General features: G+C 35.7%; 3 protein-coding genes across 3 annotated transcripts; 1 reads left to right on the top strand and 2 right to left on the bottom strand.

Annotated features, from left to right (window-relative positions):
• Nucleotides 1-548: 548 nt before the first annotated feature.
• On the bottom strand, nt 549-4,435 carry LOC129422197 (phospholipase A and acyltransferase 3). The gene is made up of 5 exons (XM_055177967.2): nt 4,301-4,435; nt 4,033-4,080; nt 3,297-3,405; nt 2,953-3,221; nt 549-2,769 (listed from the first exon to the last, which is right to left on the bottom strand). The coding sequence occupies exons 2-5, from the start codon at nt 4,045-4,047 to the stop codon at nt 2,638-2,640; spliced, it is 525 nt and encodes a 174-aa protein (XP_055033942.2). The 5' UTR covers nt 4,048-4,080; nt 4,301-4,435; the 3' UTR covers nt 549-2,637.
• A 2,241-nt stretch (nt 4,436-6,676) lies between these two features.
• LOC141350097 (phospholipase A and acyltransferase 3-like) lies at nt 6,677-10,680 on the bottom strand. Its single transcript, XM_073854587.1, has 5 exons — nt 10,578-10,680; nt 10,353-10,398; nt 8,908-9,013; nt 8,471-8,781; nt 6,677-7,349 (listed from the first exon to the last, which is right to left on the bottom strand). Exons 2-5 carry the CDS (start codon nt 10,362-10,364, stop codon nt 7,260-7,262), a joined length of 519 nt encoding a protein of 172 aa, XP_073710688.1. The 5' UTR covers nt 10,365-10,398; nt 10,578-10,680; the 3' UTR covers nt 6,677-7,259.
• Nucleotides 10,681-12,916: 2,236 nt separating this feature from the next.
• ints5 (integrator complex subunit 5) lies at nt 12,917-17,597 on the top strand. The gene is made up of 2 exons (XM_055177968.2): nt 12,917-13,190; nt 14,258-17,597. Exons 1-2 carry the CDS (start codon nt 13,111-13,113, stop codon nt 17,253-17,255), a joined length of 3,078 nt encoding a protein of 1,025 aa, XP_055033943.2. The 5' UTR covers nt 12,917-13,110; the 3' UTR covers nt 17,256-17,597.
• The last annotated feature ends 117 nt before the right edge of the window (nt 17,598-17,714 follow it).

Raw genomic sequence — 17,714 nt, 5'->3', positions numbered from 1 at the left:
TCTGTGAATCCCAAAATTTACTATGTGGATTGTTGTTTAGTCACAAAAGCTTAACATTTCTTAAACTTTTGTAGTGCATGTCAGTGGGATGAAAAAAATCAGCTTGATCTGCATGATAACCAGAAACGACACAAAGTTTTTTGTGATTGTTGTGCTGATCGAGTCTTTGTTACTCAATTCCTGTGCGTCCTACCACTTTGTTATTGTGAGTATCGGTAACAAAGATTTCATTGAACTGAGAAATACAGGCCAACATTGTGCTGCCTTCCAAATTTATACAAAACGACAACACACCCCACCAAAATGCTTGGTTACTACCCAGCACTGGGTCAAAAGGTATACCCTTAACATGTTGGGTTGCAATTTAACCTATGCTGGGATGTTTTAACCCATTGTTCAAATGTAAACATTTTCTGATTCATAGTTGGGTCTCTCCTTTTTATTTTTTTAAATAACCCAGCGTTTTTGTAGTGTAGGTATTGTGGTTAAGCTGCACTCTTGAATTATAGGCACAATAAAATAAAAACATATTCGTATTCTGTATATCACATCACAAAAGGTACTTCAGTTTAATTAGAACTATAAAACAACATGAAAAACACACAAGAAGCCATATTAGAGTATATTAATGAAGTCAGCAGGGAAATGTGCAGTATTAAAATATTTATAAAACACGTCCTTCGTACAAAGATTTATCAATGGTGAAAAATACAGTATTGCCCTAAACAAGATTTGTCAATCTTGCAATCCTTCTGGCAATCAGTTACATTTTATAATAAATATTTCCATTTGTGCTCATAAAACTTAAAGGTGCAGTGTGTACTTTTTAGAAGGATCTCTTGACAGACATGCAAAATAATATGCAAAACTATATATTTTCAGGGGTGTATAAAGACCTTTCATAATGAACCGTTATGTTTTTATTACCTTAGAATGAGACGTTTTAATCTACATCCCGAGGGTCCCCTTACATGGAAGTCGCCATTTTGTGCCACCATGTTTCTACAAAAACTTTTTTTACTAAGTTGTCTCCAAAGATGACATGTTTGTTCGGTGGCGGCTACCGTAGCTTCTCTAAGCGTTTCAAAAGCGAGGGGTGGGCAGTGAACTGAGCCATTGGTTCACTCAAAAAGATGATTCATTGGATTAACTCAATAAAATTGTGGGCAGGATTTCCATCCAATATGAATGTGTACCCCTAACTCATAAAAAACTGCTTTACACAATAAAAATATATTGAGTTAGTCCAACTCAATTTAAAGTAAATGGCAATACTCAATTAGTTGCCTCAACTCAATTTAGTGTAGTCTGAATAACTTGATTTAGCATAGTTTGAATAACTCAATGTAGTGTAGTCTGAATAACTCAATTCTGTTATTTTATATAAAACGTTATTATATCATACAAATTAGCATAAGCACATGTTAGCATGCTAATAATATTAACATATATGATACTTGGATGAGCATGTGAGAAAAGACTGATCTCCAAACAGGCATTAACACAGTTAGTGCTCATTGAGAGAAATATGTCACTATATGATTAACCTAACCACAAGCACCACTCTTCTGCACGATGGTAACCAAACAATTTGAAAAAATATAACACAACCGCTTCTAAATCAATAAGATAAATGGGCATTAAACACTATTAAGTCTTTCTCTTTACCTAAAAATGCATAAAATTACACTTAATTTAAAAAATTACTCTCCAAAAGCAGTTGCAGCAAAGCATGCTGGGAAATTCTTTTTCCAGAACCCAAACTAATTGTGTTAACACAATTAAAAAGAAATCAATAAATTTACATATTCATTTTGTGTTAGACTAATTAAATATATATACTTTTTGCTCTTAATGAGGTATTTTAAATTAATTCAACACAATTTTAATGTGTCATTTCTAAAGGCCCGGGTATACTTTTTTTCCGCGTACGTGTCGGCTCGCGCGCGCACGCGTCCGCTCAGCTTTCCGAGTATAGTCCCCGCGGCTACACGCGGATGGCCGCGTTCAACACTATACGCAATACAAATGATTTCTTATTCAAATTATTAGTCTAACAGGCTGTCAGGGCAGCACTGATTTGGAGACATTTACAGTACATTAAAACATTAGGATAGGTGAAGAAAAGTAACTGATCCACAATTGCAAACACAGTTTAGAACAAACAATAAGACAACAAAGGACAGGAATCAAACAAACATGCTCCAGGGCTTTCTGTTCTTGAAAGAAGTAAAAGTAAAAGAAAAAAAACGATAGTGTGTGTGCAAATGCTGTCTATTTCCTTTGTATAATTGTTTATAGTGGAGTGCCCTGTCTAAATATTTTCACGCGCATGCGCTGTTGTACGCGGACTGTACGCGCACTGTCCGCGCGGTCTCAAATTTTGGGACCGTCCGCGGACCCTCTTGATACGCGGACGTCCCTAGTATACTTTCGGCTTATGAAGGGCTTGAATCATTTTTTTTAGTGTTGCAATTCGCAACCTCACCACTAGATTCCGCTAAAATTTACACACGGTACCTTTAAGACTTCTACTTCGTGAAATATATATTTTTTTAATATTCAAGTTTTCCATAAAATACATAGATTGAAAAAATTACTGATATTGAAAGCACAGTCAAGCCTTCCAAATTCAGTTTATTTTTTCATTTGTTTTGTTTGCTGCTCTTTGTCTTTTGAACCAAATATTGCTGAAGCCAAAGCCAAAGCTCCAAAGCCAACCATTGCCATGATACCAACTCCAACACCTATGTGCACTGCTTCTCGCACCTGTGAGAATGGACAAAAAATGTGCATCAATGCATATCATTTCACTTAGTGACAACCTATATGATTATAAATCTTAAGGGTAACTTTATCACAGGACAGTAATCAGTTTCAAAGTAACCATTTAAAAAGCATTATAATTACATCATTACATCCGTGAATGATCTGAAAGTGAAACTCCTGTACCTGCCGAGACTCTGGCTTTCCGTATCTTAGCTCTGTGACAAAGTGCTCACAATTCCCTCTAAACACACAATATGGAAGTTCCTTTTCCAGAAACTTCCGTGCCTCCCGTATGATCTGTCCGATAGGTCGAGGTTCATATTTGTTATCCAGAAGATTGTTGATACGGTACTCATCCTTGCCAACTACAGTCCAGAGTTCCTCCTTCTTCACTATGGCTTTATCACAGAGTACTGACATCATACTGTAAGCCCCAGCATCAGCATGCTCAGCTATAAAACAAGAATTGTGAGAAAGTACCACACACATTTTTTTATCATTAAATATATAACTTTTAAATAACTCAGAAGGTGGGGCAAGGTGAATCACAAAACCATCACCAATATAAATAGCCCAGTGCTGGTATCCGCCTCTGAAGATTTCAATGAGGTCTCCTGGTTCTGGTTTTTGGTCATGCTAGAATACAATTACAGCAGGAGTGATATTGAGGAATAGAAAAAAGTTTGCTTTGTTTTGGCTTTAAGATATAACTTATAGATAAGTTATAACTTTATACTTTTTAAAAAATTGTAAATTCTGTATAGTAAAATGGAAAGTGAAAGTGTTGCTGCTGTTATGTAAGATAATAAAAAGATAACAAAAGACCTGTTCGCTTTGTTCTGGTGAAGTTTTAGCTCTCTAAAATTAAAAGTTTTGAGCATACTGTTTATCTCCCTTTATTGTCTGAACTTAAGATCGATGTGGACACACCTAATGATTTTTGCACAGATTATGAAAGTAATTTGATCATAAAGACTGAGCACAACTAAATGACTATGATCAGTGGTTCGTTTACAATCACAGATAAAAATCATTATGCAAGAAACACTCTTTAAGTGTGTTGAGTCCAATCTTAAAATGTTTCAGAAAGTTGTTAGGTGTGTCACCATCAAGCCACATCCCTTGAGCAACACAAAGTACAACAGTAACAAACCCTTTAATTTTATAAATAGAAACAAAGACGATTTTTTTTTGGAGTTTCTATGTCACTCAACTTTTTTTGTCATTCTTTACATTCTTTTCAGGTCAGTATAACACATTTACCTTAGTCGGTGCCATGGCAACCTTCTCAGTCTGCTGCTGGTTTTGACACTGTGTTATAACAAACACATAAAAGCCATTAAGGAGTTTAATTCCTGCTTCTTTTGTATTCGTTGAATGTCATCGTAAACCAAACGTGTGTGCTGCTGTTTCGGGCTTTGAGGGTTAACGTTACATAATTCATATTCAGGAAACACGTATGTTTTGAACATACTTTAGTAAGTTTATCGTGTGTTAAAACGAGATGAAATAATAAAGGTCATAAACTTACACAGAGTTGTTATTTGAGTAAGATTACCATCCACGCGCCTCTGGTTGCAGTAAAAATAACATCAGAGGTGAAGAATCAGCTGATGGCGCTTTAAAGAGAGAGGACTGACCAATCAGCGTGCAGATCTCTTTTTCTCATTGGTGAACGCTCTTAAAGCGCTATTGTTATTTTTCTGAAGGCAAAGCAAACTTTACTGTTGTTTAAATGTACAATTTGTCAAATTTAGGAGGATCTATTGATAGAAATGTAATAAAATATACATAACTATGTTTTTAGTGGTGTGTAAAGGCCTCATAATAAACTGTGATTAACTAATCAGTTGGCAATAGCATAATGATTGGGTTAAATAACAACTAGTTACATATTACTTAATAAATAAGTAATATTAATTACTGAATGTTGAATTAACTATATCAACATTTACATACCAATAAATAAGGTCTGATCCTGTAAAATAAGGTCGCCCCCTTTGTGTAAGGTGCATTCCTTCTTGCCCCCCCCTAAAAAATTGAAAACCTAATAATATGAATTAAACAAAACATATTAAATTATACAACGTAGTGCTGTTGGTTAGTAGCCTTATTCTTCTGAGGTTTCATTACACAGAATTAATAATAATGTACTTTACAAAATTTTTGAAAACTGGGGGACCCCAGTTTGAGAACTACAAATAATACAATCTGAAATTTTTTTTTACTTAATTACTTTGAATTACTCGTGTTACCTTTAATCAAAGAAAAGGCAAAATATTGTAACTATAGGATTCAATTCCTATGTTACCATATCAGTTGAATTCTTTGCACATTTTTTTTTCTATTTTTATTGTATTTATTTAACCATAAACAACAATAGGAATACACCTCTTAATAGCCAACTTATCTTACAAAAAACAGTTTCCATGTTTTCACACTCTGTTAGATATATCCATCCTTATTGCTTAATTTATTGCTTAAATTACTTAAATTACTTAAATTTGGACCATTATTTTAAAGTGAAAATCATTGAAACCCATTAGTAACTACTTAGGCCTTAAGACATAAGTAAAAAAATATTTAAATGTGGACCATTATTTAAAGTGAAAATAATATGTAACTTATTAGTAATTACTCAGGTGTTAATAAATTACTTATAATTTGGACCATTATTTTAAAGTTAAAGTCATTGAAACCCATTAGTAACTACTTAGGCCTTAAGACATAAGTCTTAAAAAAAAATTAAAATGTGGATCATTATTTTAAAGTGAAAATAATATGTAACTTATTAGTAATTACTCAGGTTTTAATAAATTACTTAAAATTTAGACCATTATTTTAAAGTAAATAACATGGTAACATACTAGTTATTATTTGGGATAAAGCACAATTACCAATAAATGAAATAGTACTGTAAAGGCATAAAGTATGCTAATGTTACCTAAAGTGTGTAACACAAACAGCAGAGCGGACCTTGTCTGCACCTATGTAGAAGCACAAGAGTCATCATAATGCATATATTTTTAATCAATTCCTAAAAAACTACTTCATAGTTACACAAATTACTAAATGTTAAATATTTAATTTGAGTAGTCAGTGTTATATTTTACACAACATATGATTTCAAATCATATCAAATCACTCAAATTACATATCTAACACAAAATTGTAAATCCATGTGCCTGGCTTCAATTGATTCTTTGAATCGCAGCAAAATCTGTGTAGCTTCTCTTTTCTGTAGTTTTAGCAGTTTATGAAAAGAAAAACTCTAATTTCTTGTTAAATCAGTTAATCACACAACAGCTCTTTTCAAGGGGTGCATCCCAATTCAGGGTCTGGATTCTTTAAGGCCACGGACTTTGAAGGCAAGGGTCGATATTTGAAGTCGGAGAACACAGTGATTTTAACATTTTAAAATCTTTATTTGAACATGCAGTTAGCTACATTTGAGTATAATTGCAGTGCATGCAAAAATGCAAAAAAACACTAAACATCAATATGGACAAGATTCAACAAAAACAACGAGGAGAAATATGCGCTCGATTTGTGCTCTAGTTTGCTGCTAAGCATTGTAAGCGTAGGCTTAATAGCAAAAGCAATATTGTATAGCCATGAAAAAGGGAAAAAGTTTGGTTCCAAAACAAAAAGAAAATCTTGTTTTTTGATTGTGCATTCCGTTGGCTGGGAATTAATATTAATCAAACTGCAGTTGGTTTGTTTTGATTTAAGCCTTCATAACTAAAAAAATACAGCTAAGAAACACAATAAAACACAATAAAAACATGACAAACATTTTGAACAAAAATTTTTTAAAAACGGAACCAAACTCTTCAAGTGTTCTTATAAACCACACATGCAAAGCATTTTAGTTTATGTGAAGAATATAAACAAACTAAACAAGGTATATGATCATTCGGCTTTATTACCTTATAGAAATAATCTATCAAACAAGAGCTGAGAAACAACAACAATTTCCAATCTAAGCTGAATTTCAGTAATGGTATTCTCATAGAATGAGGAATACAGCCTAACAACCTACTATGCAAAATGTAAACAAATGTGCACCCTGGAAGTACAGAATTACAATACAAACTTGAAAGTATATCTATGTCAGAAATAAACTTGCCCTTTATTTAAATATAAACTACATTACACATTAGCACTAAGATAAAAAAATGTATGCTTTATAATTAATTTGGTCAAATATTCAACCAGCCATATTGGATTATACCGGTACAATACAAACATGGAAACTTCAAAGCTATAGCAAAATATATGTGACACTTCAGGCATGAGATTGAGATAAGTTGTAAAACACATAATTCTATTTGTAGTTAAGTTTGCTTATACAAACTAACATTTTATAAAAATGTCTAATTGTCCACCATAAGCATATTAAGTCACTGCAGTAAGCTTTCTATCAAATACATTTACTGACAAAAAAATTTCAAGACCTCATTTGGTATTCAGTTTCCCAGTGCTCATTTTTATTTCTTCTTTTGGGCTTCTGAGCATGGAACAGAAGTTTTTGCTCCAAAAAACTTTAAAAAACTGGACCCCACCACAGCATTGTGCACCTGTGAATACAGACAAAAACAGGATATCAGTTCACTTTGTGATAACAAAAATGCTTACCACATTTAACCTAAATGCAGAAACTGCAGACTGAGCTTATGTAACCAAATCCATCCATTAATTCACTCATTCTCCAAACCAGTGTGTACTCTACAGGATCACAGGAGGCTTGGACGCCAACATCTCAAGCTGACAGGATCCCTGACTGAGATTAATGCAGGGCTCACATTCACATATACAATCACACACCTAAGGACAATTCAGTATAGACCCATTAAACATTAGACGTCTGATGGACGGGCAAATCATGTATGTATTGCATCTATTCTATTCAATTCTTGATGTTTAAACAATGTGTAAACTAGGTCCGCTAAATTTGGACTTCTAACCATGACCCCAATTGGATGTCAATGTTGTTCAACATTCTAACGTCGGACTAGGTAACTTTTTTTAACACTAAGACAACGTCTAAAACATGTGCAAACAATTGACATTATTAATAAATATATATTTTTATATATACTTTTTTTACTTGTGTCTCTGAACCACAGTTTGTGTCTATATCGTCTCTGATTGTGTTTAATGTGGTTTTTGTTATCAGGTACATGTGGGCATTCCATCTGCTGCTGTGACAAAGAAAGCTATAGGAAAATGAACAGTATGCCACCTTCTGAAATGGGAATACAGTTATGCACAGATAGAAGCAGTATAAAAACGTCTAAAATTCATTTAAATTTGATGTAGAAAAGACGTCCACAACGACCACATTTGGACTACAGTTAGCCCTTAAACAGAGGTCCAATAAACGTCAATACTGGACATTCAGTCTGGCGTCACAGTCTGCACCTTCAGGGAACCAAAACTGGATGTGCAAAAGACTTGGTTCGACGGGAGTTTAAATTTGATGTAGAAAAGTCCAGTGAATGTCAATACTGGATGTCCTGTAAACTTTGGAAAAACTTTGGAAAAAAATGTGCAAAAGGAATTTTATCGACGTCACTTTGCGCAGTGGGGATTAAACCTGATTGGTATGTTTTTGGAGTTGATTTCACTGCATACAGTTACACAATCAAATCTGTGAATTATCTGAGAATGTCAAACAATACAATACCATTTTATATACCTGGCAAGACTCTGGGTATCCATATCTCATCTGTGTGACAAAGTGCTCACAATTGCTTGTGGCCATACTATATGGAAATCTCTTTCCCAAAAGTGCCATTGTCCTCTCCATGATCAGACTGATAGGTAGAACATCATATTTGTCATCCAGACGGTTGTTGATACGATACTTATCCTTGCCAACCACATCAGAGAGTTTATGCTTCTGTACTTTGGCTTCTTCACTCAGTAGGCCCCCTTGAGTGCAAGACCCATCTGGAGCACAATCAACTATAAATATAAAGGGTAAAGTAGAAGTAAGCTGTATAAATGCTTAGCCGTTATATAAAAATGTGTAATCCATTAGACTTATTATTTGTGATACTGTAGCAGAACACGAGCAAGTGTAATGCAGTATCTTTTATTACTGTTATCAATTATTTTTTTCGAATAACTTACTGGTTGAAAAGTCAATCACTAAACCATCACCGATATAAATAGCCCAGTGCTGGTATCCGATTCTGAAGATTTCAATGAGGTCTCCTGGTTCTGGGATCTTATCATCCTAGAAGACAATCATATCAGGCGTTACATTTTTGTAGTGAACAGCCAACAAGAAGGCATTTCATGACCCCACCTTTATAGCAGGGCCCTATTTAAGCAAAGATGCGTTGTTTGTAGTTTTGTGTGTGCGTGTGTGCGCACATCTGAAGTGTGTGCATGGAAAGGCACATCTCAAGGCTCCAGATAGCATGTGAATAAGTGCAATTGGTTAAGACAGTGTGCAAATTCACATTTTCTTGCACCTAAATGTTCACAAAATTACCTCAAAGTGCCTCAATTATCCAACTAAGCATATGTCTTGAACAGCCATGTAGTATATTGGATCCATGCATTACAATATGTCTTAAAGCCACAACATTCCAAATATCCTATTATAGATTAATCAAAAGGCAAAGAAAAAAAATCACTCACTGATCTTTACTAATTTTTACTAATCTTTACAAACTTTTTTTTAATAGTAATTAATCAATATATGTCACGTGAATACTGCAGTATTACTTTACCTTAGATTACTTTCAATTCAATTTATGTACTTGGAAAGTAGCTAACTGTAAGACCAATCAAATTTCATGCTTGTTTTGTTGTAAATATTTGAGCTATTGCTCATCATTTATTAATTTGTTTTATTACTGACCATCTCGTTGTTTACAATGATATTTGAAATTTATATGAGGTATGCAGCGCATAATTTTTAAGGTTATGAAGTTTTTGGTGTCCTAGCCTTATTAACGTTAAAAACAATAAAAACAACAATCAGGCTTCAATAAGCAATAAGTGTCAGTGTGGAGTAATTGAAACAGACGTTTCTTAACAGAAACAGCAGTTTTTCTTATTTGGTTTGAATTGAATTGTATAAGCTACAAGTTTTTAAAGCTGTTGAAAGAGTGTTGAAAATTTCACAATACCCAAATAAGTTTTTTTCCAGCTTACTCTAACTTACAGTGTAATTGCAATTTAATAAGCTTAAGTTAGTTCAACTCAAAAAGTGACCACAGCACTTTTTTTATTGTTTTAATAATTTTTATTTGTCAGTCAAACTCAAACATTCATATGTAAGTTTACTTGCTTGATTTTTTGAAGACAACAGGTTTCCAATAGTTTGTTTTTTTTAAGTCTAAAGTCCACTAATAATTTTTTAAAGTGTAGATTATTTTATAACTTACTGTTTATCTCTCTTTTTTGCCTATATACTTTGCTATAGCCTATATTCCTCAAGCAATAATAATTACAACACTGCATAACAATAAATATCCCTTCAATTCCATAAATATTAACTCCAAAATAATTGTCTTTTGCATGTGTTAGTCATTTGTCATTCTTTTTAGGTTAGTAAAACATACCGTCGATGCCATGACCACTTATCAAACTGCTCTTCTGTTTTTGACACTAACAAAGAAATACATAACAAAAGACTTACTGTAAGCATTTTATTTGAATAGGATATAAATGTTTGATATCAACAAAACAAATATGCGTTGTACTTTATAAGGCTTTTTGCATATTAATTATTACTGAATTTAGTAAGTTCATCAAGGTGTAGATGAAATAAACTTTTAGATACTTACAGTATGTATTTGAGCAAGATTAGCCTTCCAGAAGAGTCTATTTGGGCATCCATGTACTTCTCTTTGTATTATATAAGGGAGAAATAGAGAGAAATAGGGAGGACTGACCAATCAGTGCATGTGCAGATAACAAAATGACTCGATCTCATTGGTTAATGCCGTTAAAGGCATTTCTCTTGAATCTAATGAAGTTATCATATGATGGTGTGTGCAGTATCAGACATAAAAATATTGTTTCCACGGCATTACGATTGCAAGCACGAAGCAGTATCAGTAATGGAAAAAACATCATAGTGTGTTTGAGTAAGATTAGCCTACAAAAAGTCAGCAGCTCCAATGCTGATGTGCCCCGCCCGGAGTCTATTTTGCATCCACGTTCATTCATCCCAGGCAGGCTGATGTCATTCTTAGTGCATATATAAACAAAGATGAATATTTTCAAAACAGTGGGTTCAATAGGATTTTTTGTTCTCATTCATTCTAGTGCATTTCAGAGGTCAGTCACAGATGTTGGACATGAAGGCCTGGCTCACAATCTCTTTTCCAATTCATCCCAGAAATGTTTGATACAAAATAATCGTCTTTTTGCATGTGTATTTGTTTGTCATTATTTTTAGGTTAGTAAAACATAGTCGCCATGATAACTTAAGCTGCTCTTCTGTTTTTGACACTAATGATATAACAAATAAAAGACGTATACGGTTTTAATTTGTATATGTTTGTCTAATTGATATCATAAATGAAACAAATATGTTTTGTACTTTTAAGACTTTGAGCATATTGTTTATTATTACATAAACTTCATAACTTATTTATGTGTGTATTATATAATATCATATACAGTAGTTTGTGCCAAGTAAGATTAGACTACCAAAGAAGTCAATTTGGGCATCCACATACTTTTGTAAAATACCAGAGAAAATTGTATGTGGGGCGTTTCTAGGTTTTTAAAACACCAGGGGATGAGGCCAGATCAGTGCCTGGGGCTTGCTAATTGTACATTTTTGCAAAAGTTTATTGGTAAGCACAAAGAAGCAATCATATGTAACTTTTTTTTACATCTATTTATTTAGTTTACTTCGTTCATGTTTCTTAGGGATGTTCGCTGTGACTAATTTAGCAGCCGTTTAAACAAAATTTTGAAACTGACTAGTTAACTAGTCTAAAAGATACAATACCCCCAAAATAGTCCAAAAATATAACACAACTCTGGCGTCTAAAATTAATTTGGGCTGTCAGTGAAAATCAAATAGATGTCTAATATAGCCCAAGAATAGACTAGTCATCAAATAGACTTTAAACTTTTAATTAATTAACTACATTTAAGTTTAATAGATGGTAAACATGGGTCTAGGCTAAAACAAGGCTAAATTTGGGCTGTCAGTGAACATCTAAAAGACTTCTAGCCATAGCCCATAGCTGTCATTAAATATCACTATTAAATGACTACATATAACCAACGACAAAATAATGGCTAAAGGATTCATTTTATTCCAATATAACAGGTTCTCATAAATGGCAAATTAAATATACTAAATAAATTAAACTTTTAGAAATAAAAGACAAGAATAAATATTAAAAATACAATATGTTACATATAGACCACGTTAAACAACTAAAGATAATAAAATATAAATAATGACATAAAATATTTTAAATAACACTGAAAAAATCTCTGGATGCACATGATTGAATTAAGTTTTCTTAAAAAAAATTTTTTTTTAAGTTGTTGGATCTACGTAATTTTATTATGTACACCAGTTCAACCTGATTGAATAAAGTTTTCTTAAAATTAAATTAATTTTAATTTGTGTTCACAAGTTTTTTTCAGTGAACTTATATTCAAAAAATAATACATCTATAACAAATCAAGAGATTTGTTTCATCACAACGTTTAAGCATTATTGATGAATGACAAAGTAAAAAAAAAGGTCTAGTGATGTATACAAATTAAGGTGGTTAACAATCGTGGACAAAAAGACAAAATTGACCAGTAAAGGAATTTTTTTACATTTCTGATTTTTTTGTGACCACATTTATAGACGTACTATATTGACACCACAATGTTCGATACATGTTGTAATTCTAGGCTTTATCTGTCCATCACACTCCACTTGTATGATCTTTAAGGTTCCCTTCCTTCCTCCAATTTTGCACAACAAAATATGATTTTGACATAATCAAATAATTATATCCTGATTAAATTACTGCATGTCTTTGTATTTGACCTCATATTCTCCTAAAGATTAATTTTTATAGTCATCATAAAATATTATATTTCACACAGGGTTGCTAATAAAACTCTCCTAAACTCTAGAGGGCGATATGTATGGCTACAACCTCCTGCCCCGTATGAAGAGTGAATGCGTGTGAGCTTCCGCTGCCTGTATGGTCTATCGTTCATTGAAACTTAAAATTAAAATAGGTAAAAGTTGTAAAAACTTGGCCTGACCTCACAGTTTGATATTTGCAGTAGTTCTTTTTATGTCAATAATATACTGTTTATGGAGAATTGTGCCTGAGCACATGAACGATGTCTGCCATGTTTGAGGGGAATGCATTATCAGCCATGCAGACGTCGTCTCACTGCCACACTCCTCTAAACAATTACAGGTGAGCAAAATAATCATACGAGTTGATCATTAACATAAAAAACAGCTTAAATCTGTGAAAAGTTGAAGTTTACATTAATCTGCATTAAAAATGGCAATTACGGAGAAACACACATCTCGTCCTTCCTTTACTGTCACAAGGGAATGTGAAATGTATTTACCGGTATTGAAAATGTGTAGGTTTTTGCTAGGTTTTCTACAGTATGTCAATAAAGTTTTGAAGATAACTACTCCCCGTTTGTTAACTATAGTAATATATGTACATTTTACATGACAAATGTCACACACAGTCCCTTACAGTCATTTCTTGGGTGTGGGTTTGCTGTCCTTAGTTTGGCTCTCCTTAATCACATATTTGTTTACAGCTTTACATTTCCATGACATAAATACTTATATTAGTTGTATCATTATAGTTGTAATATGGAAAATTATATATCAGGATCATTTAACTCCACTCCTGAAGTGACTGTCAGACAATGTTTTTTATTGTAATCGCTGGGGCTGCACGATATTAGGAAAAATCTGAGATATGGGATAACTTATGTATCACATATAATTAAAAACAACAACAACAATATCATATTATAAATTAAATAACTAACATACGTGTTTCACATTCTTTTTTTGTGAAGAAGGCATCATTCTCTTTAATAATCTGTATAATTTTGATGTATTAAAATCATTCAGTTATTGTAAACCATTGCTATATTCATACTGCAGTATGCATATTGTGATATGAACACTTTGCTTGTAGACCGGTTTGCCTGCTTTTAACTTTTTTATGTTCACTTAAATATTCTTGCAGTTTTCCATAAATATACCATGTAGGTTTTTTTATTTACTATGAGGTCATAGAAATACACACCAATTATAAATATGATATTAAAAGTAGTTTTCGACTTATTATAGCATGTAACACTATTGTCTCTGACAAGTGATGTCTATAGAAACATCAAAAAGGAATCCTGTTGAAATATAGATGTTTATTTGTTTTTATTGTCATTGCAAAATTTATTACATATAATAAATTTATACATATAATAACTTTCATTTTTTCCTCCCCATTAGCCCTCAAGAGCTGGCTTTAGAAATTAAGGCTTTCATCAGTGGTGTTGACCAGACGCAGGGACGTAAACTCAGCGTTCGCGATCATGCCCGGTGTGCAGTACGCCTCCTTCGAACGGTACCGGCTTGCCGCGGAGCCGTCTTAGAGCACTTAAGGGGCGTGTATGATGAATATGTTGCAGCTTTTCTACAAGATCTGGAGGCAGAAAGTGAAAACGGAGGCAACGGTACAAGTGGAGGTAGCAATGCCAGCGTATCCAATTTAGAGGATGTTATTAAAGAAGTTCATGCTGTCCTGTCAGAATTCATCGAACTTAGTCCTAAAGCTTGGGCACCACTTGTGTCCACGTGGGCTGTAGACCTTCTTGGTCAGCTTAGTAGCAAGCATGCAGGACGAAGAGCGGCTCCTCACTCCTCCAGCCTGAACGAACTGCTGCAGTTATGGATGTCGTGTGCAGCCACGCGCTCACTTATGGAGTGCTACTCTCAGTGTCTAGCGGCCATGTTGGCATGGTGTCCTGATGCCTGTGTGGATGCGTTGCTGGACACCTCTGTTCAGCACTCGCCTCATTTTGACTGGGTTGTTGCCCACATTGGCTCTGCCTTCCCTGGAACTATCATTAGCAGGGTACTGGCTTGTGGGCTCAAAGACTTTTATGCTCATGGATATGCCTCCGCTGACAAGATGAGCCAACAGCAGCCAATAGACAAGAGCAGTCGGGTCCCCAAAATAGGCTCAGTGGTTGGTATTCTTGGACACTTGACTTCCAGGCATTCGGATAGCATCAAGAAAGAGCTCCTCAGGATGTTCCAAGACAGTTTGTCTCCTCCGCCACAAAATGTACCTGCACATTCATCTGGGGCAGGTGGGTGGGAGAACTCCCCTCACCTTCGAAGGGCCACCGTCCCCTTCCTGCTTCAGCTGGCTGCTCTTTCCCCTACACTCCTGGGTGCTGTTTCTGCAGAGCTGGTGGATTTTCTTCGACCACCTGTACTAGTTCAGCTGCAGGCTCAGTTTCAGGCTCTGCCCCGGGAGGAGCTTGAGAACATGTTAGGTCTAGCAGTGCACCTCATTAGCCAAAGCCCTTCGGGTGGAACGAGGGTGCTAAAGTTCCTCGCTGACACTGCAACGCCATCTTCTGTGATCATATCAGGTCCTACACCCTCCCCCCATGATAGTATTCGAGAAGCCTGTGATCGTTTACTCCAAATGCTCCTGCTACACCTTCACAAGCTTGTCCACAACAGGCCAGAGGGTGACGAACCTTACCCACATTCCTCATCTGCCTCTGGTTCAGCAATGCTTCAGGTGATTCCATTTCTAGAGGAGCTTCAGGGTCACATAGGGGAACTGTGCGCTGAAACTTTGCGCCTTGAGAGGAAAAGGCACCTTTGGTTGCATCAGCTTCTGTGTCTGTTATCTGTATACGGTGGTGCGAGCGTGGCCACTGAAGCTTTGTGTCAGCTCTTCACCCAAGCACGAAATCCAGAAGAGCTTGCACTGGCTTCACAACTGTACACCCCTCTTTCCACTTCTCTTTCTGGGTTGATACCCTCAACAGTATCTCGGTGTGTTGCCCAGATCCACACCCAGACCCTTAACAATAGAGAGTTAGCTCAGCTCCTGAACAACCTAGCTACTGCAGTACAGAGTCAAGAGGAGGATCATAGAAATGGTGGGTCTGCGGGGGGAAGTTCAGGTCAGTCGTCTATGTCTGCACAGGTCAAAGTTTCTGTTTCCATCCACCTTCATGATTTCTGCCAGTTGCTTCTTCATGGTGACACTGTGGTATCCAGGGCTACTGCTCGTCTTCTATCATGCAGTCAGCTTCCCAGAGCTTGTTCTCCTGCCCATTTACTACTGATATGTCGATCAGCAGTGTCCCATTTCTTTGTTTCTCTACGAAAGCAAGGCGAGGTCCTAAAAGCAGGATGGCAGCCAGTGGAAGAGGAAGTCGCCTACTCCATGCGTCTATTGTCACGTCTAGCAGGCTACTCCCCCTTGGCACTTAAAGCTGTGTTGCAACAACTGGTGGAAGGTGCCCTACTCAAAGGAAACAGAGATTTGTTTGGGGGTCTGCAGGAAAGTCAAGGTGATGACACCACACAATCAGCCAACCACCCAGATATCTCCCTGCTGGACATCAACTGCAAATTTGGCACCTCTGTTAACTTTACCGGTAACGTTTGGTCCGTGTTTCATTCTGGTGTGATTGGAAAGGGTTTAAAACCTCCTCGCATTCCCTTCCAACCTGATCCAGACAGAGTCAGTCATAATGTACAGACCTTGCTCGCATTAACCGTTAAATGTTGTAGTTCAGGTGGAGGAAGCACTACAGGCAATGCTAGGAACGGCTCTGCTGCAGATGCTGGTAATGGCCTTCCCCCAATTAATGCAGAAGCTGCAAAGGTCATTGCAGTAACATTAGTGGAGAACATCTGCCCAGACGTAGCAAATGGAGAGCTGTCATGGCCACCAGAGGAACATGCTAAAACCACAGTCGAGCGAGACATACACATTCGCCGTGCCTTTAAAGGAAACCCTGTGTTGTTCCACCTTCTCCGTGTGGTCGCAGCTGGACGTCCAGCTCTGTGTTACTGCTCTGTTGTTCTAAGGGGCCTACTTTCTACCTTATTGGCTCATTGGGAAGCATCAAGACAACCATCAGTATCAGACTCCCCCTGGCATCTTCAAGCATCCTGTTTGCTTGTATCATGTATGGGTGAGGGACAGCTTCTACCACCAGTACTGAGCAACATCCAAGAGGTCTTCCCTCACATCTCACCATTTGAAGTCAGGCTGCTCCTGTTGGGTGTTTGGGAGTACATGCGAGGCAACAGCCCTATGCCACAGAAATTCACCTTCTGTGCCGATCAAGGAATTTTCTTTCGGGACTTTTCGCGCGACGGTGATGTTGCACGCTATATAGCACCCATTCACAGCGTTTTGCATAAGAACATTGATCGTCTGGGACACATGTGCTGGAGGTTTCAAGTTTAACTTTTTTAAGTACTATTTTGTTAAGTAACCAGGAGGCTGTGATCATCAGGGTTACAAAGTTTTTTTTGTATTTAAATATTTTTCAACAAGTAGTGCTCAGTGCATTTGTACGTTTTAATAAGATTGTTGAGATGTAGAAGAAACCTGTGTAGTTGTGACTTCACCTTTCACCTTCACGTCACCTCTGTTTTTGTATTGTTAAACATTTACATTGTGTATCCAACTTTGTGTACATAGTTTATTGTTTTTTTTAAGCACTGAAAATGTTTATGCATACAGTGAAATTTCTATTCACATTTTGTCTTTGTGTTGTTTTGGAAAAGTAAAGATGTCTAAAATCGTTGATGTCTCTTTGTTCCTCTATCTGCTCAAGAACACAGAAGTTGTGCTAACTGAATTAAAATGGAAAATAAAATAAATATAGTTTAAATATAATCTAAAACTCCTAAATGGATAAGC

The sequence above is a fragment of the Misgurnus anguillicaudatus genome, chromosome 16, assembly GCF_027580225.2.
Source record: "Misgurnus anguillicaudatus chromosome 16, ASM2758022v2, whole genome shotgun sequence".
NCBI classification, from domain to species: domain Eukaryota; kingdom Metazoa; phylum Chordata; class Actinopteri; order Cypriniformes; family Cobitidae; genus Misgurnus; species Misgurnus anguillicaudatus.
The sequence above is the reverse complement of the archived record's forward strand: the minus strand, read 5'-3'. Positions and strand labels throughout refer to the sequence as shown.